The following is a 23,151-nucleotide window of genomic DNA, read 5'->3' as shown; positions in this document are numbered from 1 at the left end:
TTCCATGTCCACAGGTGTCATAATGGCACATTATGGCAGAGGCTGGAAGGAGCAGAGAAGATTCTCCCTGTCTACACTGAGGAACTTTGGGATGGGAAAGAAATCGCTGGAGGAGAAAGTGATCGAGGAAGCCGGGTATCTGTGCTCTGCTCTCCAGTCTGAGCAAGGTAACCAAACCAACTCCAGGTCACTGGGTGATAAAGCTCGGCAGTGACCATGAGCTCTCAGCGAATGGGTTTAACGTGTTTATTATTGACTTTGAGGTTGGCATAGAGAGCAAAGTCTCCATCATTGCTAAATTACACTAAATTGTGTAAGGTGGTAGAATCAGAGCAGGGTCTAATTTCTCTCCAGAAGAGACTGGAAACTTGGGCAGGTAAATGGCAGATAAGGTTTAATACAGATAAATGTAAGTGTGACAGGGTGAATAAACATCACCAGCCCTATGCCTGGCAGACCTATGTTTAGGTCTGCAGTGCAGCAGTGACCGGGTTAACATTCAGCTGGGAAGGTCTTGTCAATTAGTCTGGTCCCAGCTGCCTCATCAAGGAGCTTTAAATCCCCCAGGCTGCACACACATGCATCCTGTCTGACCCAGGGAGATATAATGAAATGCCGAGGGAGAACTACTGCTATACGTTCTGTCTTCATTATACTGTTTTGCTAAACTGATTCTCTGGACTCTGAAGAGCCCTTGTTGGGAAAAGGCCAAGCCCTGCTCAGGACTTATTTTCTGTTTGTTCCTTATGCTGAAAAGAAGCAGTTTTATTTTTGTGTGCCATATTTTTGAGGCGCAATAAATAAGCCATTGCAGAAACCCACGTGTGGTTGCATGTACTCTGCAACACTAAGGTTATGCATTTTGGAAAGAATAAACAGGCAACTTACAAATTACATTTGGATAAATTTGGATAAATTGGGGGAAGGATTTAGGAGTGCTTGTAAACAACAGACTTAGAAATAGTTCCCAGTGTGATGCAGTGGCTGCAAAGGCAAACAATCTTATCTTGCATTAAACGGGGAATGGATGGAAGGGAAGTAAACACAATAATACCCCTCTTTAAAACATTCGTAAGAGCACACCTTGAATATGGAGTACAGTTTTGGGCACACTCCATAGAAAAGACATTATGGCACTAGAAAAAGTGCAGAGAAGAGCCACCAAATTAATAATAGGAATGGATGATCTGATTTATGAGGAGAGGCTAGCGAAATTAGTTTTTTTTTTGCGTTAGAAAAGAGTCGTCTAAGAGGGACTATAATAACTATATACAAATATATTCAGGGACAATACAAGGAGCATTCAAAAGAACTATTCATGCCAACGACAGTACAAAGGACACAGGGTCATCCTTTAAGGTTGGAGGAAAGGAGATTTCAACAGCAACAAAGGAAAGGGTTCTTTACAGTAAGGGCAGTTACAATGTGGTATTCATTACCCATAGAGACTGTGATGGCAGATACAATAGATATATTCAAAAAAAGGTTGGACATCTTTTTTTTAGAAAGGAAAGGTATACAGGGATATACCAAATAAGTAAACATGGGAAGGATGTTGATCCAGTGAGTAATCTGATTGCCAATTCTTGGAGTCAGGAAGGAATTTATTTTCCCCTTATGAGATTTCATTGGATGATATGACACTGGGGTTTTTCGTTTGCCTTCCTCTGGATCAATATACTGTAATAACAAATATAAGATAAAGTATCTGTCATCTAAATTTAGCATAGGTTGAACTTGATGGACGTATGTCTTTTGTCAACCACATCTACTTTGTAACTGTGTAACCCCTCGTATTTCTATGTCCCCAGACTGATACCTGTTGCTGAGGTGGAAGCTTGAGTCCTTTATTTGTAAATGATATGCCACATGTGGCTCAAGGTCAGACAACAGGAAACAACTTAAAAATATCTATTTTCCCAATGTTAAAGAAAGTAGTTACATGTGGACTGAGTTGAAAGAAAAGTTCAAATGTAAATCGAGGTTTAAACTTATATCTAGATTGCTCAAGCTCAAATGTACCTTCTGTTTCATTAAGAAGCCCCACCATATAATTTAGAGTTTCAAGTTTCTTCACATACCAGTCTGAAGAAGACGTATCCATACACCTTTTTAACTTGGGAGGTTCTGGCAATTTGCTGAATGGACAAATCACTGCAGTTGCTTCCCCTCATACAGAGGTAACAGGAAGGGTTCACAGTGTAGTGTAGGACCTGCATTTTTTACTATTATTATTGAAGTATTTAAACTTTATACTTATTACCATTACTTATTACCATATATGTTTTGTCAATTTGATGTAGCATTGGGCACCCCTGTCTTTTGTTGTAATTAACAGGGTTACCAGATTCTGCACGACCTATCCCTCCCTACATTTCTTATTTTTATTATCTTTGATTTTAAATTCAAAGTCATTTAATTCACTTTGTAGAGTTATTACTGTACATGTACGGCGGCTCAGAGTTTGGGCCATGCTTGAGCTGGGTAATATCTGATATATGGTGTCCTTTTTTTTGTTGTTGCTGTTACCACAGGGCGTCCCTTTAACCCACATTTGATTGTAAATAACGCTGTCTCCAATTTAATTTGCTCCATCGTGTTTGGCAACCGATTTGAATATGACGATGACAAGTTCCACAGACTGCAGCATCTTTTTGAAGAGGCCTTGAAAGCGGAGTCTGGTCTTTTCGCACAGGTGCGGACGAACAACATAACGTCAGTATTTCCAACCTAACTACTCCATGTCATGAGATGGGTTATTTTGATGTAATTTGTATTGAAACAGGCCCCAAAGCCTTCAGTAGAGTGTCCACATGGCTCGACCCCAACAGACAGCATATACGGTCTTATCAGACAAAGAGGCAGATTCAGTATGGGGTAGTGCGCCAAATCTGGCGTTAACTCTCATTGACGCGCATTAATGATCGGGTGCATTAACTGGTACCGGCGCTTGATAAGTCTGCCCCAAACTGTCTTATCTGGAGCCTCTCTGATATAAATATCCAACCTTTTCTCATTTGAAGGTGACCCGTAATTCAGCTTTAACATCTCTCCGTTTGGTAATGAATAACATGCGCTGTGTTTGTTTAGGTCGCCAATGCGGTTCCTTTGTTATGTCACGTGCCTGGGCTGCCTCAGATGATTTTGAAACCTCAGATTCGTATGCTGGAGTATCTACAAGAGACTATCTCGGAGCATCAGAGAACCTGGGATCCGAACTGCACGAGGGATTTAATAGACGCCTTCCTGCTGGAGATGGAGAAGGTGAGACCGTGATATAGAGACGTCCCATTCATGTGAATGTGTCTAAACGGGAGGCAGCGGCTCTGCTCGCACTACTCAATGTATCCCTGCCCAGGGGCAAAGCTATATCCCGGGGGCCCGCGCATGTCTAGCTACGCCACTGTCCCTGCCCTTTTAGTTTTCCCTCATGAAGTGTCCCTGCTGCCATTTTGTTTAACCTTTTTATTGCAAGGATTTAGAACGTGCTTGGGAATAATGACTATGGAATCTTTGTGTTGCATTCTTTCTTGACCCTTGATCCCTTGATGCCAGCACTTAGTTTGGGCACAACCCCTCCCCTAAAACAGAAAACACCAAAGGCTGTATTGTGGGTAAAATGCCCCCCAGTTTATATTAAATTGATTCAATAATAGGATGATTGACCTGGCCAGTTTACAATCCCTCCCTATTGTCAACTCCAGCTATTCTCGGGTCACTGGTCCGGGCTCAGTGAGCCACACCGATTCCCAAACGTAACCCCCTGGGAGGACACCCATAGGCCCGGCACGCCTGGCCCAGACCCGAGAACTCAATAAAGACTGTAAACATCCAGAGATCTTCACAAAATGGACCTAGTTGACCAGTCCACCCTGCCCCAAAGCCAAGGCTATTTCACCCTGCCCCCACTAGCCATGAAGCTCATTCGATGCCCTTCCACCAAACTCGAGTTAAAATATCTGGAGCAGTCTCTGAGAGATGCGGTCACATACATGCTTACTCGTGTGCACGTGTGTAAGTGAGAAAGGGGATAACAATACAGCAACTGGCCGCTCAGTCACCTCCTTGTGGGACACTATGAATTCATACCCCCAAAACTGTCATTTTACACCACAGTTACGCTGCCACCACCACCAGGATTAATTTAAGGGCTAAGCAGTCCTTGGTCCTCATTTCTAATAGAAAAAGGCGTACAGTGCTGGTTACAGAAAAGGATTACACAATGACATACAGAAGGAGTAAAACAGAAAACCTATACATTACGGGTGAAAGTCCTGTCATAGGTTCCTCAAGGGGTTGTGAGGTAGAAGATTATGAGATCCACACACACAAATTACTCCCCTAGGAAGAAGATGGGCCATGTGACATTCACACACACATTCTTATTCCACACAACTCTTTCACCTGTGACAGACTCCAGGTGGTGTGAAAGGCTGGTGTGTGGGTGTGTTCTGTCACCATCTGTAAGGGATCGGGGGACACGCGCCTCTCAGCGGGTCCCCGTCACCCAGGCTGCCAGTGCGGCCGCTCGTCCCAGACCCCCTCCCCGTCGGCTCCTTACCTCCTCCGGTCGGACGCCATGCCCCTCCTCCGCGGCGCACGCCGCATCCTCCCACACGCGTCTCGGGCACGCACGGGAACCTTACAGGGCATGCGTGCACCCGATCCTCTTTGCCGTCCTCCCGCACCGCTGGCTCCACCTCCCATCAGCTACCACTCACTTTGCTGACTCACACTCTGGGCACCTTAACCTATCCCTGGGCTTGCTCAGACAGGCCTCCGCTCCACCTCTTGCTCTCATTGGTCCTCCTGCATATATAACCCCAGTCTGCCCTCTCCTTCCTCGCTCTGCATAGTTCTTCTGTGGCTTCGGTTGTTCGGTCGTCTATGCCTGGCTCTCTTCTGTATTACAGCTCTAGTTCCTGTCCCTGCCCCCGTTGGATACCCTTGGATTTCATCTTGGCTCTCGTTGACTTCATGTACCTCACTACTCCCTGGACTCGGCTTTGGACCTTACTACGCTGCTCTCTCCTGCCCCTCACCTACGGCTCTCGGTTCTCTACCCTCGGCACCCTTCTCACCATGCCCGGCAATGCATCTTACCACACTCCGGGCACGCCCTCACTGCTGTGGGTGCGTGTTATACCCATACCCACCTCAGTATTGGAGACTGGCCAGGTCTACAGGCATTCAGGCGTTACACCGTCTCTGGGCTACAGACAGTTTTATGACTACACAGGTGAAAGAGGAGAATTCTTATATCTCCAATTTATTTGGGTAGTATACAATACTTAATAACTACGTCCCGGTAGCAGATTAATGGTAAACATCATTGCACCCAGAGGAATCTGACAAATGCATAGGTGACCATCTGTCACCTTGAGAGTGAACATTGGCAGTTCACTAATTTATACATGTCGTCAATAAGAATTGTACCGTAGATGGATTGTCTTAATTAATGTTAATCTGTAATGGAAGCAATAGAGTGTTCCTCCAGTCACCCGTGTGTCTGATATGTAAGGAATATGTGTATGATGGCCTTTGAAGCTCTCCCAATTGGCTATCTGTACCTTCTCACTGGGTGTTTGTACCTTCTCATTGGGTATCTGTACCTTGTCACTGGGTATCTGTACCTTGTCACTGGGTATCTATACCTCCTCACTGGGTATCTGTACCTTCTCACTGGGTATCTTTACCTTCTCACTGGGTATCTTTACCTTCTCACTGGGTATCTGTACCTTCTCACTGGGAAACTGTACCTTCTCACTGGGTATCTGCATCTTCTCACTGGGTATCTGCATCTTCTCACTGGGTATCTGCACCTTCTCACTGGGTATCTGCACCTTCTCACTGTGTATCTGCACCTTCTCACTGGGTATCTGCACCTTCTCACTGGGTACCGTATCTGTACCTTCTCACTGGGTATCTGCACCTTCTCACTGGGTATCTGTAGCTTCTCACTGGGTATCTGCACTTTTCACTGGGTATCTGCACCTTCTCACTGGGTATCTGTACCTTGTCACTGGGTATCTGCATCTTCTCACTGGGTATATGCACCTTCTCACTGGGTATCTGCACCTTCTCACTGGGTATCTGCACCTTGTCACTGGGTATCTGTACCTTCTCACTGGGTATCTGCACCTTCTCACTGGGTATCTGTATCTTCTCACTGGGTATCTGCACCTTCTCACTGGGTATCTGTACCTTCTCCCTGGGTATCTGCACCTTCTCACTGTCATGACACATGTAAGCAGTTAGTTCCTGAGAAAACAACAGGCCTGACCTTAATTGTTTGATCGCCACTTAAGTCATTGACTGGTAGATTTTTATGACGTAAACCTTCACCGCAGAAAGGAAACAGAATAAAAAGTTATTTTAGTAAGAAAGGTAACCTCTTGGCTACCATTCTGCATACAAACATTAACTCTTACATGGCTTTATCGTGACAGATGCACTCCGTCCTTATGGTAAAAACCTATCCCACCTCTTTCCAATCCCTATACCATAAGGCCATGCCTCTCATCACTCTTACCAAACCCTAAACCATAAGGCCTCACCTCCATCACTCTTGCCAAATACTCAGCTCCCCAGTTTAGTTTTGTGTACTTCTGTATCTGTTATCTGGACACCTGTGGACAACCTCCAACCATACTAATACCGAATTCCACCAAATCCCATTCATTAGATCCACTATCTGGACATGCCCCAAGTTGTTTCTCCCTGCATGAGGCACCAACATATCCAGTGTTTCACTTGAACCTGTTCCGGAGGAACCCTCCAGGAAACATAAGAACAGTCCCCCTGCAAACCCGAGAAGTTCCTGTAAGGCCTGTTTTGCACCTGCTGTTCCCCTCACTGGATGTAGGATTCCCCCAACCATCCATTCTCTTAAAATCTGGAAACTTCATAAACAGTAAAAAAAAAAAAAAAAAAAAAACTTAAATCCTAGCTATGCCAGTAGCTAAAATAACGTGAAATCTAACATAGCTCTGAAACCTACATGTCTCTGACCGCTCGATCCTTTTAATAACACGATCATCCAACCGTAAGGGAGCAGAATCCATTCCAGCCCGTACCTCTAAGCAATGCGAGCCAATCAAGGCTGGATCAAAACCCCGGTTTTAAAGACATTCCTTAAACCCCCCACAGAGTAAAAGAGAGTTTACATCGCACCACCCGAACAAAGACAAAGTAGAGAACGTAACTCCAAAAGATGGCTTAATTGACCATAAAAAAAGAGGCAAAATCTGGACTCTCTTAAACCCCCGACTGGTCCCAGTCAAAGCATCCCGTTCTTCATGAATAAATAGGGACCAAACCCCAATTAACTTCAGAATCAGCCCTACCAGACAAGTGAACCTTTCAGGCCGAAGACCTCCACCAAACCCCCTTGGCCATTCTGATCCATATTTTGACCAACGTATTAAAAACTGAACGGTCCCATCTCCCAGCTCTGCTTTCTCCCCGCGCTAGTCTGTCTAACTCCCCTAACCGCAGAGCCCCAGTTTTGCAGTTGGGGGTCTTTAGCAAATGCCCCCTATGTTTCTATGTCCTTTATCTGTAAGGTAAAAGAAGACAAAGACAGCAGTTTTAATAAGAAGAATCTTCTCTATACACCAGTTGACTTGTTTATAGGCGGCACAGAAACTTCAACCACCACGCTGAGATGGGCTCTGCTGTTTATGCTGCTGTGTCCAGATGTCCAGAGTAAGTATCTGTAGGAACTGTGTCCTGGAACAAGATTCCACATTTCTCTGTCTCCCTTTGCAGCTCATGGGATTCATGTCTCCCTAGTTTAGCTGCCTGCTATTTTCCCTGTCCCAGCAGCTAGCTGCATGTGAAAAGGCAACATTATTGTTACATGTTGTTTACACAGCCCTAGTCAGTGTTGGTTGCCTGCAATCTCCTATTCTCATAGCTGAGAGTGGGCTATTCCTAACCCCCTGTCCTTGCTGACAGTTAGTATAGTCTCACTTCCCTTCTAGTGTGACCCTTACCCCTCACTTCCTTTTCACCCTGGACTCTGAGTGAGTAACTGCCTGCTATTGGCCCCAGCAAGGCCTTTCTGTTTTACACTGCCATACCTTGATACACTGCACTTCAGACACAGAAGCACTCTCTACCCACACTACATCTGCAAGGACAGAGGCGACCAACTTTATTCTAACTCGGCTAGTTCCGCAAATTTGGGTATATCCCGGTGATGTTCGGTTTTGTATCGTTTTCGGCCGGAGTGTATTGCGTTATTTTCCCGGCTGTGTTTTAAGCATTTTATTCCCGCTGGCTGCAATACTGCAATGCCGTGTAAAAACACATGGGGGCGTTTGCGAGCTGTTGTCTTTGAAGCCGTCCCCTATAACCCCTAACATACAGTACTGTACATTTTTATTCATAGTGTACATGTGCAGGGAGTCTCCGGAGCTGAACTGCGTTGGTTTCAGGTCGGGGGACCCCCTGCTTCCCGAGATACAGCCCCCTTTATGAGGTGCCGGTATCCCTTTGCGTTTGAAGGTCCCGATCACGTGACCGCGACCTGTAAACAAAGCAGAGGGATACCGGCACCCTCTAAAGGGGCCTATATCTCGGGGAGCAGGGGGTCCCCGGACCTAAAACCAAAACGTTTCTGCTGCGGAGACCTTCTGCACATGTACAGTATGAATAAAAAACATATATAAATAAACACTCGTTCCTTACATTAGCGGCTATGTGCTACGGTAACGAAGCAGCATTTCTGTATTTTTAATAATATTGTACAGTGAGCAGGGGGTTCCCTGAGCCAGAAATTAATGCTCAGGGGACCCCCTGCTCCTGCACAATATTATTAAAAATACAAAAATGCTGCTTCATTGCCATAGCGTATAGCCGCTAAGAATGAAGGGGTTAACCCACCGTGCCCGCTTTATTGTGGGTAGCGGGGGTGGGTGAAGCGGGTATTTGGCCCTTGGTGTGAGTTTAGGACTTGCACGGGGTTGCGGGTGCACTTAACCCCTTCACGACCGTAGCAGTTAATACCGCAACGGTCATGAAGGGGTTAACCCCTCCCGCTACCCCCCGCAAGCCCTAAACAACCACCGTTGGGGCTAATACCCCCTTCACCCACCCCCACTACCCACAATAAAAAAAACTCACACACAGCAGCCGCCCAAAAAAAATAAAAATAAATCTAAATAAATAAATAAATAAATGAATATAAATAAATACATTTGAAATACATTTTTATTTATAGTGTAGATGTGCAGGGGGTCTCCGGAGCTGAACCGCGTTAGTTTCAGGTCGGGGGACACCCTGCTTCCCAAGATACAGCCCCCTTTATGAGGTGCCGGTATCCCTCTGCGTTTAAAGGTCCCGAACACGTGACCGCGGCCTGTAAACCAAGCAGAGGGATACCGGCACCCCACAAAGGGGCCTGTATCTCGGGGAGCAGGGGGTCCCCGGACCTAAAACCACAGCGGTTCTGCTCCGGAGACCCTCTGCACATGTACAGTATAAATAAAACACACACATCAATAAAGAATCGTTCTTTACCTTAGCGGCTATGTGCTATGGTAACGAAGCAGCATTTCTGTATTTTTAATAATATTGTACAGTGAGCAGGGGGTTCCCTGAGCCAGAAATTAATGCTCAGGGGACCCCCTGCTCCTGCACAATATTATTAAAAATACAGAAATGCTGCTTCATTGCCATAGCGTATAGCCGCTAAGGCAATGAAGGGTTAAGGCAGAATAAACAATAAATACATTACATACATATTTTTAATGTGTGTGTTAAACCTCCCTGCCTTCACTGTAATCTATGTAAAAAACCCTCCCCCTATTGTGTGTTTTAAACCTCCCTGCCTTCACTGTAATCTATGTAAAAAACCCTCCCCCTATTGTGTGTTTTAAACCTCCCTGCCTTCACTGTAATCTATGTAAAAAACCCTCCCCCTATTGTGTGTGTTAAGATTCCCTGCCTTCACTGTAATCTATGTAAAAAAAAACCTCCCCCTATTGTGTCTGCTAAACTTCCCTGCTTTGACTAATCTGTGTAAGCCCCCCTCCCCCTATTGTGTCAGGTAAATCTCCCTGGCCTGTGTTTCTGTGAGTGCAGTGTACTGTATGTAAATGTGGGGAGGGGGATCTCGTGTAAATAACCACACCCACACCCACTACCCACTACCCACTATCCACTACCCACTACCCACCTGCACATGGCCCCTCCGCTGCTGCAAAAAAGAGACAAAAATTAAAACATACAAAGTAATGTCCCCTAACCCCTTAATCACCATAGCGGTTATTAACCGCTACAGTCATTAAGGGGTTAACCCACCCTCACCCACCACTCGGGATGCCTACATACCCTCCTACACTAACCCCCCTCCGTGAGGCCTAACCACCCAGTACCCACAAGGGAGGCCTACCCACATACCGTTGGGGAAACACCCCCCCTCCCCCACCCCCAGTACCAACAATAAAAACAATACAGTGCCCCACAATAAACATCATTCTATTTATTAAATACATTACCCACCCCCTGTGCCCCCCCATAAATACAAGATTTATTCTTTTACATACAGGGTTCATAACGCAGCCCCACGTGAGTCCCCGGTGGGCTGGCGGGGCACCTGGACAGACCTACAGTTTACCAGCAGCCCTTTTTACACAGGTTCTGGAGGCCTGCAGGTGGGTCCCGCCAGCACCATGGCCCCCAGGTGGTCTCCTTGGGTCACCGTGGGCCACAATTGGGTCCCCACGGTAGGCCCGCGGATGTCTGGGAGCCCCGGGTCAGACCCACAGGTGTCTGTGGGGCCCCGGGTGGTTCCCTCGGGGGTCTGGGGAACTCACAAATGCTCACTATGGGTCCGCGGTGCCCCCACAGAAGTGGGACCACACATCATCATCCCCGCACCTACGGGTCGGCGGTGCCCCCACAGAAGTGGGACCACACATCTTCATCCCCGCAGACTACGGGTCGGCGGTGCCCCCACAGATGTGAAACCACCGCTTCATCCCCGCATGTGTCACCCGTGGAACCACTAGCCTGATACCCGTGGGATACCCGAGGCGATCCACAGGTGGTCTCCAGAGGTCCCACGCAGAACCACGGAACCAACCCTGAATGTAAAAAAAAATAAACCTGGCCTATACATTCAATACATACAACCCCCCCCCCCCCAACACCTACAGTACAATAATGTGCAAAATAACTATTATCCAGATATGGATAATAGATTAATTGCCCATTATTAAAAACATTAACTAGCATATTATAATAAATAAAGTACTACTGACCTCATCAATACGCAGTGTCCGTCGCCAGCAACATCCTTGTCTTGCCCACAACATACATAGCAAATACAAAGCCAATACATTGCAATTACATTCAGATATCAATGAACCCCTTAAACACATTATCAGATAATAACCGCAAAGGTGATTAAGGGGTTAAGCCACACTGGCCCGATACCCACCCTTCACCCATGAATTTGTACAGTGGCTTCATCATGCAACTATATATATATACTGTATATATATACAGATATATATATATATATATATATATATATATATATATATATATATATATATATACTGTATATACACACATGATGAACCAATATACAAATAAATGTAGAAGGGTTATCAAAACCATACTGTCCTACAAATAACACTTCTCCATACAGACACACTACATTACAATGTATGTATGTATGTATGTCTTTATTTGTATAGCGCCATAAAATGTACATAGCGCTTCACAGTAGTAATACATGTCATATAAATAACAAATATAAATAACAGATCATGGGAATAAGTGCTTCAGACATACTGTAAAAGTAACATTAAGGAAGGAGTCTCTGCTCCGAGGAGCTTACAATCTAATTGGTAGGTAGGGAGAACGTACAGAGACAGTAGGAGGGAATACTAGTAAGTGCGTCTGCAGGGGGCCAAGCTTTGTGTCATGTGTCCATGATTATCCAGTGCTACTCATATGCTTCTTTAAGCAGATGTGTCTTAAGGTGGGTCTTAAAGGTGGATAATAATCCTAACTGATCTTACAATCTAAATCATCAAATGCTAATGAAATGGCAATGAAACACCTCACATTCCAATCAATACATTACAACCAATCAAGTAAACAAAAATCAATTAGCAATCATTATTTACATCCCTAAAATATATAAGTACCAACCATAATACAACCTTTAAAACCAAGGCTATCCCTGAACACCATACACCACAAAATACATAGCAAATACAAAGCCAATACATTGCAAGTACATTCAGATATCAATTAACCCCTTAAACACCTTATCAGATAATAACCGCAAAGGTGATTAAGGGGTTAAGCCACACTGGCCCGATACCCACCCTTCACCCATGAATTTGTACAGTGGCTTCATCATGCAACTATATATATATATACTGTATATATATACAGATATATATATATATATATATATATATATATATATATATATATATATATACTGTATATACACACATGATGAACCAATATACAAATAAATGTAGAAGGGTTATCAAAACCATACTGTCCTACAAATAACACTTCTCCATACAGACACACTACATTACAATGTATGTATGTATGTATGTCTTTATTTGTATAGCGCCATAAAATGTACATAGCGCTTCACAGTAGTAATACATGTCATATAAATAACAAATATAAATAACAGATCATGGGAATAAGTGCTTCAGACATACTGTAAAAGTAACATTAAGGAAGGAGTCTCTGCTCCGAGGAGCTTACAATCTAATTGGTAGGTAGGGAGAACGTACAGAGACAGTAGGAGGGAATACTAGTAAGTGCGTCTGCAGGGGGCCAAGCTTTGTGTCATGTGTCCATGATTATCCAGTGCTACTCATATGCTTCTTTAAGCAGATGTGTCTTAAGGTGGGTCTTAAAGGTGGATAATAATCCTAACTGATCTTACAATCTAAATCATCAAATGCTAATGAAATGGCAATGAAACACCTCACATTCCAATCAATACATTACAACCAATCAAGTAAACAAAAATCAATTAGCAATCATTATTTACATCCCTAAAATATATAAGTACCAACCATAATACAACCTTTAAAACCAAGGCTATCCCTGAACACCATACACCACAAAATACATAGCAAATACAAAGCCAATACATTGCAAGTACATTCAGATATCAATTAACCCCTTAAACACCTTATCAGATAATAACCGCAAAGGTGATTAAGGGGTTAAGCCACACTGGCCCGATACCCACCCTTCACCCATGAATTTGTACAGTGGCTTCATCATGCAACTATATATATATATATACTGTATATATATACAGAGAGAGAGAGAGAGAGAGAGATACAGTATATATATATATATATATATATATATATACAGTATATACACACACATGATGATGATGAACCAATATACAAATAAATGTAGAAGGGTTATCAAAACCATACTGTCCTACAAATAACACTTCTCCATAGACACACTACATTAAAATCAATTTCCTTTAATAATCCTAACTGATCTTACAATCTAAATCATCACAAACCAATGAAAAGCCAATGAAACACCTCACATTCCAATATAAATGATGCATAAAATCTATGCACCATATACATTCTGCAAATGAATCAACCAAGTAAACAAAAATCAATTAGCAATCATTATTTACATCCCTAAACAATTCAGACTCCATCCCGAACAATGAAACAATTAACTAATTCACGCCTGGAGCAGAACAATTTAGCCTGTGAAAAAATATAAGTACCGACCAGAATACAACCTTTAAAACCAAGGCAAATGGAACCAGACCCACATTAAATATTTAGGGGTTCAAATAACAAAAGACTACTCATCCCTATACAAAACAAACTTTAAACCTTTATTTGACCAAGTTGCAAAAGACTTGTCCACCTGGAATCCTTACATCATCTCTTGGTTCGGAAGGATCGCCACTATTAAAATGAACATCTTACCTAGAATCCTGTACCTCTTCCAAACTCTCCCAGTTAAGATATGTCAGAAAGACCTAAACAATATTCAAAATAAAATTCTGAAATTTGTATGGCAACATAGACGTCCTAGAGTCCGCAAAGATATCCTTTATAAATCTAAGCTAGAAGGAGGCTTAGCCCTCCCAAATCTACAAAGTACTATAGAGCGGCACAACTAGGGCAACTAGTTAGTTGGCATTCAAACCCAACCGAAAAAAGATGGGTTGAACTAGAAGAATCGATCTGCTCCCCATGCGAAATTAAGACTCTCCTCTGGCTTAATAGAAAATCCAGACCAGCTGAGGTTTACACAAACCCGGTGTTATCTTTTGCATGTAATCTTTGGGACTCCCTTAAAGTTAGGTTCCAACTGACTGGTACCCCATCCCTCATGCAACCCCTGTTTTCAGATCCCTCCCTCCCTTTTTACACTAATAACCAACAATCCAACCTTTGGGTCCAAAAAGGACTCCTAAGAGTTAATGATATTCTCACCAAAGGTAAAGTCCCTCCGTTCATCTCGTTACAAATGAGCCACGATATTCCCTCCTCTGAATTCTTCAGATTTCTCCAAGTTAGGTACTATATCCAATCCATCTACAAGCCAAACCAACCACATGTGTTAACGCTATATGAAGACTGGTGTGTACGTCAGCCTGTTATGAAGGGCATTACTTCCAGGCTATACCATAGTTTGACGCCTGTCAAAAATAGCCAAATCCCTGATAAATATATGACATCCTGGGAGGAGGAGTTAAATACCAATTTGGACCTTGATGTCAGGGAAGGTGTCTGGGAGGCTGCCTCCAAAAATTCTTCCTGTGTGGTGATTAAGGAGAATATTTACAAGCTAATATATAGATGGTATATGACTCCCACCAGGTTGAACTCCTTTCTCCCGGGTGTCTCTCCTTTATGTTGGCGTGGTTGTGGCGAAAGGGGGACTATACTGCACATATTTTGGTCGTGTCCAAAAATTCAGCGAACATGGAGGGAAGTGTTTGCTTTAATACACAGGGTTCTGGGAATCACTGTCCCACAGGACCCGATATATACAGTCTTGGGAAAACCAATGGCCAATTGTAACAAAAAAGAAATTAAAGTTATCTCCCAAATTCTAAATGCTACTAGATGCACTATCGCCAAAAACTGGAAACAACCGTCTCCCCCATCCTTAAACCAAATCAATAACAAAATCTGGCATATTGTCTACATGGAAAAACTCACTGCCTACCTAACTGGTTCCACTTCACAATTCTCCGAAACAGGGGCCCCTTGGTTTAGACATGCAGGTCTATCCCCTTATTTAGACTAGGTTATTCTGAACAGAGTGATTTATGACTCATGATTTATGATTTATGTTGTAACTCGCCTGGTAGTTAATATGTTACGTGGTTTCAAATGCTGTCCCCTTGCCCCCCCTTCCCATAATCTCCTCCCCTCCTAATGTGTAATCAGACTATTTGCAATTCTGTACCGTTGTATTGTTCCCCCCCTTTTTTTTTTCTTTTTGTACCCCTCTTACTTTTGGAAAAATGATGAATAAAAACTTAAGTAATAAAAAAAAAAACCAAGGCAACACACAATACAATACCAAGGATTACATCTATCTAATGTTAAAATACTTTAAACTCACAATAAAGCATAGCAGCATAGACAAATTAATTTAAAACACATCTAATCAAGCTTTTAAAACAACATAATTTCTTACCCTGTATGTATATATCTCTCTAGACATATATACATACATACATACAGTGGCAAGAAATGATATACCACAAAAAAAAAAAAAAAAAATGTTAAAAAACCTTTTGAAAAAATTAACAAGTTAAATAAAATACATTTCTTTAGTTCACTTACCATTACTTGCCCCCACCGATTCCCGTTGCGCAGCTTACTCACGAACCAATCCACCAGGCACAGGAACCCATAAAATAATAAACCATAAAAAAATAAACATTAAACTAAAAATCCAAATCAATCCACGGGTCTTCTATTTGTAATCCATCTTCATCTGTATTCTTCTATCTCCTTCCGGGCGGGGCGGGGTCTTCTTTCCATCTTCGGCCACGCCATTGTCTTCTTTCTTCTCCGGAGGTCCTTCCTCCGCGGCGTCTGGCTTCAAAATGAGACGACATAGGCTTTTAAAGGCCTATGACGTCACATTTTTCGTCATGGTTTCGTCATGGTTCTCACGGTCCTGATTGGGCCGTGAAAACCATGTGTTTTGGCCGATAAAAAAAAATGATGACGTCACTTAAAGGGAATGAAAGCACAGCCAATCAGAATAGCTTTGCTTCAATTGCCTTTAAGATGACGTCATTATCCACACGTGGTACGGTAGCCAATCAGAGCGTGGGAACTCCATCCCTACTCTGATTGGCTCTAGTATAACATGTGACAGAGGCTTGGGGGAGAAAGGATGTGACGTCAATGAAAACCTGTCACATGGTACCAGAACCAATCAGAGTAGGGATGGAGTTCCCACGCTCTGATTGGCTCTAGTACCATGTGACAGGTTTTAAAGGTTGTATTATGGTTGGTACTTATTATTTTTTAGGGATGTAAATAATGATTGCTAATTGATTTTTGTTTACTTGATTGGTTGTAATGTATTGATTGGAATGTGAGGTGTTTCATTGCCATTTCATTAGCATTTGATGATTTAGATTGTAAGATCAGTTAGGATTATTAAAGGAAATTCATTGTAATGTAGTGTGTCTGTATGGAGAAGTGTTATTTGTAGGACAGTATGGTTTTGATAACCCTTCTACATTTATTTGTATATTGGTTCATCATGTGTGTATATATACTGTATATATATATATATATATATATATATATATATATATATATATATATATATATATATATATATATCTGTATATATATACAGTATATATATATATAGTTGCATGATGAAGCCACTGTACAAATTCATGGGTGAAGGGTGGGTATCGGGCCAGTGTGGCTTAACCCCTTAATCACCTTTGCGGTTATTATCTGATAAGGTGTTTAAGGGGTTAATTGATATCTGAATATAATTGCAATGTATTGGCTTTGTATTTGCTATGTATGTTGTGGGCAAGACAAGGATGTTGCTGGCGACGGACACTTCGTATTGATGAGGTCAGTAGTACTTTATTTATTTTAATATGCTAGTTAATGTTTTTAATAATGGGCAATTAATCTATTATCCATATCTGGATAATAGTTATTTTGCACATTATTGTACTGTAGGTGTTGGGGGGGGGGGTTGTATGTATTGAATGTATAGGCCAGGTTTATTTTTTTTACATTCAGGGTTGGTTCCGTGGTTCTGCGTGGGACCTCTGGAGACCACTTGTGGATCGCCTCGGGTATCCCATGGGTATCAGGCTGGTGGTTCCACGGGTGACACATGCGGGGATGAAGCGGTGGTCTCACATCTGTGGGGGCACCGCCGACCCGTAGTCTGCGGGGATGAAGATGTGTGGTCCCACTTCTGTGGGGGCACCACCGACCCGTAGGTGCGGGGATGATGATGTGTGGTCCCACTTCTGTGGGGGCACCGCGGACCCGTAGTGAGCACTCGTGAGTTCCCCAGACCCCCGAGGGAACCACCCGGGGCCCCACAGACACCTGTGGGTCTGACCCGGGGCTCCCAGACATCCGCGGGCCTACCGTGGGGACCCAATTGTGGCCCACGGTGACCCAAGGAGACCACCTGGGGGCCATGGTGCTGGCGGGACCCACCAGCAGGCCTCCAGAACCTGTGTAAAAAGGGCTGCTGGTAAACTGTAGGTCTGTCCAGGTGCCCCGCCAGCCCACCGGGGACTCACGTGGGGCTGCGTTATGAACCCTGTATGTAAAAGAATAAATCTTGTATTTATGGGGGGGCACAGGGGGTGGGTAATGTATTTAATAAATAGAATGATGTTTATTGTGGGGCACTGTATTGTTTTTATTGTGGGTACTGGGTGTGGGGGGGGGGTGTTTCCCCAACGGTATGTGGGTAGGCCTCCCTTGTGGGTACTGGGTGGTTAGGCCTCTCGGGGGGGGGGTTAGTGTGGGACGGTATGTAAGCATCCCGAGTGGTGGGTGAGGTTGGGTTAACATCTTAATGACTGTAGCGGTTAATAACCGCTATGGTGATTAAGGGGTTAGGGGACATTAATTTGTATGTTTTAATTTTTGTCTCTTTTTTGCAGCAGCGGAAGGGCCATGTGCAGGTGGGTAGTGGGTAGTGGGTGTGGGTGTGGTTATTTACACGGGATCCCCCTCCCCACATTTACATACAGTACACTGCACTCACAGAAACACAGGCCAAGGAGATTTAACTGACACAATAGGGGGAGGGGGGCTTACACAGATTAGTCAAAGCAGGGAAGTTTAGCAGACACAAAAGGGGGAGGCGGTTTTACATAGATTACAGTGAAGGCAGGGAAGTTTAACACACACAATAGGGGGAGGTGGTTTTACATAGATTACAGTGAAGGCAGGGAGGTTTAAAACACACAATAGGGGGAGGGTTTTTTACATAGATTACAGTGAAGGCAGGGAGGTTTAACACACACATTAAAAATATGTATGTAATGTATTTATTGTTTATTCTGCCTTAACCCTTCATTGCCTTAGCGGCTATACGCTATGGCAATGAAGCAGCATTTCTGTATTTTTAATAATATTGTGCAGGAGCAGGAGGTCCCCTGAGCATTAATTTCTGGCTCAGGGAACCCCCTGCTCACTGTACAATATTATTAAAAATACAGAAATGCTGCTTCGTTACCATAGCACATAGCCGCTAAGGTAAAGAACGATTCTTTATTGATGTGTGTGTTTTATTTATACTGTACATGTGCAGAGGGTCTCCGGAGCAGAACCGCTGTGGTTTTAGGTCCGGGGACCCCCTGCTCCCCGAGATACAGGCCCCTTTAGGGGGTGCCGGTATCCCTCTGCTTTGTTTACAGGCCGCGGTCACGTGATCGGGACCTTTAAACGCAGAGGGATACCGGCACCTCATAAAGGGGGCTGTATCTTGGGAAGCAGGGGGTCCCCCGACCTGAAACCAACGCGGTTCAGCTCCGGAGACCCCCTGCACATCTACACTATAAATAAAAATGTATTTCAAATGTATTTATTTATATTCATTTATTTATTTAGATTTATTTATTTATTTTTTGGGCGGCTGCTGTGTGTGAGTTTTTTTTATTGTGGGTAGTGGGGGTGGGTGAAGGGGGTATTAGCCCCAATGGTGGTTGTTTAGGGCTTGCGGGGGGTAGCGGGAGGGGTTAACCCCTTCATGACCGTTGCGGTATTAACTGCTACGGTCGTGAAGGGGTTAAGTGCACCCGCAACCCCCCCGCAAGTCCTAAACTCACACCAAGGGCCAAATACCCGCTTCACCCACCCCCGCTACCCACAATAAAGCGGGCACGGTGGGTTAACCCCTTCATTGCCTTAGCGGCTATACGCTATGGCAATGAAGCAGCATTTCTGTATTTTTAATAATATTGTGCAGGAGCAGGGGGTCCCCTGAGCATTAATTTCTGGCTCAGGGAACCCCCTGCTCACTGTACAATATTATTAAAAATACAGAAATGCTGCTTCGTTACCGTAGCACATAGCCGCTAAGGTAAGGAACGAGTGTTTATTTATATATGTTTTTTATTCATACTGTACATGTGCAGAGGGTCTCCGGAGCAGAAACGTTTTGGTTTTAGGTCCGGGGACCCCCTGCTCCCCGAGATACAGGCCCCTTTACGGGGTGCCGGTATCCCTCTGCTTTGTTTACAGGTCGCGGTCACGTGATCGGGACCTTCAAACGCAGAGGGATACCGGCACCTCATAAAGGGGGCTGTATCTCGGGAAGCAGGGGGTCCCCCGACCTGAAATCAACGCGGTTCAGCTCCGGAGACCCCCTGCACATCTACACTATCAATAAAATGTATTTTAAATAATTTTTAATGTGCCGATGTTTGTGCAGAGAGAGCAGCGGATCTCTCTCTGCTGCAAACACATCTGGCCCCCGCCGGCCCATAGTATCATTGATGTGCATATACAGTACTGTATGTGTACAGTACTGTATGTTAGGGGTTATAGGGGTTGTTGTTATAGAGTATATATATATATTCTGTACAATATATATATATACTGCATTACAATTCATGATTTTATGCCGTCTGTCGGACACGCGAAGCATTGCAGCCTATTAAATCCTGAACCATTATAAATTAACACATCAGCCGCGCGTCAGCCGGGCATGACCTCTGGCTTGGAACGCGGCATGCTCCAGGTGAACAGTGTCGCATTCCAGGTACCTGCCAGGTACAAACCGGTGATTTGTTAGAATAAAGTCTGCCGCAGCAGTACCTTTCTTCCTGTGATTTTCCTTCAATAAAACTAAGAAAGACAAAAGGACTTGTTGTGCTTTGGAAGATGGAAAACATGAGTTAAGCTTACTGGAATTATTCATACATCATTCGTGACCCTGGTTCCAGGAAACACTGATTGAAACCAGTCACTGTTCTCTGCTCCAGTGTCCATCATCTTCAGGGGTTTGTCTGAGAGATTTGTCCTTTGATAAGAGGCCCATCAAATACAAATCCCCCTTGTTAGCACATTCACACAGGTCTGCAACTCTGCCTTTCCCCATTATCTATTAGCATAGAGTGCCTCCACCGCAGCCAGGGAGTCTGGGTAATGACATGCAAATGAGCACACCAAAGAGGCGCAGAAATCCACAGAGCTTAGTTTTCAGCATTGAAAAGTGAAACCTCTTCAAAATCTGTAGGCAAATAGCTGTGTGCTTCATGGTGGAGTTAGGCCGAGGTTATGGTGGCGTCGTTACATATCTGGCACAATTCAGCAATTGGCTATAGTAATTAGCCGCCTGCCGGCGAAGTAGCGGGATGACGCGCCAGCGTTTTGAGGAGACAATAAATGTTGTCTTCTCAGGAGGGTGCCATGAGATGTCAGCATCACGTGATCTGGTTCAGCCAATGAGGGCGAACCAGCTTCGTGATGCGTCCGCCACGCCCCCGCATCGCCAATCTCCTGCAGCCAAGTTCACAGATCGCTGGGGCTGCAGGAGTGCGCGTCGCGGCCGCGTAGGTAGTATCTCTGCGTGTGAATAGGCATCAGAGGTTGCCATGTGGACACCTTACTGCCGGCTGTGGGGCACGTTCAAAGAAGAAAGACAAACCAAACCTAAACAGTAATGATTTAAAAAAAAATAATGTTGGTAATCTGCTTTCTGGTTTGGGGCAAACTGCACTTGTTAAATGTCTGTTGTTGAAATGGGAGACATAAAGTGTAACATTTATGGGTTACTACACTCCAAACAAGCGCTGATCAAGGTAAAAATGTAACTTGTTTCACACGCGCTACGCTGTATCTATTATATCAGGTAAAGTCCAAGAGGAAATTGACCGAGTGATTGGAAGAGACAGGAAACCTACAATGGGAGATATGCTGAAAATGCCATATACCAACGCGGTGATCCATGAAACTCAGCGCTATGGCGATATTGTACCACTGGCCTTTCCGCACATGACCTACAGAGACACAGAGATCCGGGGCTATTTCATCCCAAAGGTACTTAATGTAACCAAATTCAAGTCAAATCATATATACTCTTACAATATACCAACACTGTTACTTTCTACAGCCCAAGAAATATCCTGATCTCCAGCAAAGATAAGAGAACCCCATGAGGTTGTCTGCCTGTCTTCCTCAGGTTCCCATACCTGATTCCTTCACCCCTTTGTCTTGTCATCCAGTGGTTATGTTGCAGACAAGGATTCTGGGTATTGACATGCAAATGAGCACATAGGGTGCATCGCTTTCAGCTTCCTACCCAATATTACATGGATAGGATACGTAGGGTTCCCGGAAACTGTTGATCTCATTGGGAGATGTATGAGAGCTTCCTGCCCACTGTTGACAACATTTTTAAATGTTGGATTTTCTGGGTTAAAACCTTCATTTTTAGGACAATACTTGTTTAAGAAAAAAAAAATGTCCTGACAAAATGGTGGTGATGGTGGTAACCATCAGGAGGCACCTTTCTGTCTGATTCCCATCTTTCTGTCACTTGTTCGTCGGTTAATAACACTGTAGTAGGCTGCAGTCACCGGGTCTTGGAGGAGCCAGCATTAGGCTGTGGCCCCGCTACCGCTGAGCTCGCTCATGCTTTGAGAGCGGTGATGTCACCAGCTCTCAAGCATGAGCCATGCTGTCCTGCAACATTTGTAGAGCAGGGGGGGAGGGAAGGGGGGGGGGCTATTACTTGAGGGTGTGTGTCATTGGCTGTATAGGGGCTGTCTGTGTTTCTGTGTATCTCTCTCTGTCTCTCTGTCTCTGTCTCGCTCTGTCTGTCTGTCTCTCTCTCTCTGTCTCTCTCCCCCTTCCCTCATCTCTCTCCCCCCCTTCCCTCATCCCCCCCTTCCCTCATCTTTCTCCCCCCCCATTGCTCTCTCTCTCTCTCCCCCTTCCCTCACCCCCCCTTCCCTCATCTTTCTCCCCCCCCATTGCTCTCTCTCCCCCCCTTCCCTCATCTCTCTCCCCCCCTTCCCTATTCCCCCACCTTCCCTCTTCCCCCCCCCTTCCCTCATCTTTCTCCCCCCCATTGCTCTCTCTCTCCCCCCCCATTGCTCTCTCTCCCCCCCATTGATCTCTTTCTCTCTCTCCACCCCATTGCTCTCTCCCATCCCCCCTGCGCTCTCTCTCCCCTGCCCCCCCCCCAGGCTATCTCTCATGGCCCCCCTCTCTCTCCCGGCCACCCCCCCTCTTTCCCCCCTGCCCCCTTCTCTCTCTCCCGGACCCCTTCTCTCTCCCGGCCATCCTCCCTTGCTTTCTCTCCCCCCCTTGCTTTCTCTCCCCTCTCTCACCCTTCTCCCCCTTCTCGCCCCCCCTCTCCCTTCTCCCCCCCTTTCTCTCTCCCTCCCTCTCTCCTCCTCCCTTCTCCCCCCCCCTCTCTCTCTCTCTCCCCCTTCTCCCCCCCCTCTATTTCTCTCTCTCCCCTCTCTCTCTCCCTTCTCCCCCACCACACCACTCCGTTTGCCCCCTCCACCACATAGCAGCACTCCGTTTGCCCCTCACCACACAGCAGCACTCTGTTTGCCCCCCTCTGTCCGTTTGCCCCCCCTCTGTCTGTTTGCCCCCCCCTCTGTCTGTTTGCCCC

General features: G+C 44.8%; 1 protein-coding gene across 9 annotated transcripts in view; it reads left to right on the top strand.

Moving 5' to 3' along the window:
* LOC142467959 (cytochrome P450 2D6-like) overlaps positions 1-23,151 on the top strand; it is a 42,908-nt gene that overhangs the window by 12,568 nt on the left and 7,189 nt on the right. For 3 of the 9 annotated variants that reach the window (XM_075573984.1, XM_075573991.1, XM_075573990.1), the window contains exons 3-8: positions 15-167; positions 2,535-2,695; positions 3,091-3,264; positions 7,566-7,707; positions 18,179-18,199; positions 21,376-21,563. In XM_075573984.1, coding sequence (XP_075430099.1) covers positions 15-167; positions 2,535-2,695; positions 3,091-3,264; positions 7,566-7,707; positions 18,179-18,199; positions 21,376-21,563 — 839 coding nt within the window. The remainder of the gene's footprint in view (positions 1-14; positions 168-2,534; positions 2,696-3,090; positions 3,265-7,565; positions 7,708-18,178; positions 18,200-21,375; positions 21,564-23,151) is intronic. The other 6 variants (XM_075573986.1, XM_075573987.1, XM_075573993.1 and 3 more) reach the window with 4 other exon arrangements.

The sequence above is a fragment of the Ascaphus truei genome, chromosome 17 (assembly GCF_040206685.1).
Source record: "Ascaphus truei isolate aAscTru1 chromosome 17, aAscTru1.hap1, whole genome shotgun sequence".
NCBI classification, from domain to species: Eukaryota; Metazoa; Chordata; class Amphibia; order Anura; family Ascaphidae; genus Ascaphus; species Ascaphus truei.
Note: the sequence above shows the minus strand (reverse complement) of the source record. Positions and strands in the feature narration are given on the sequence as shown.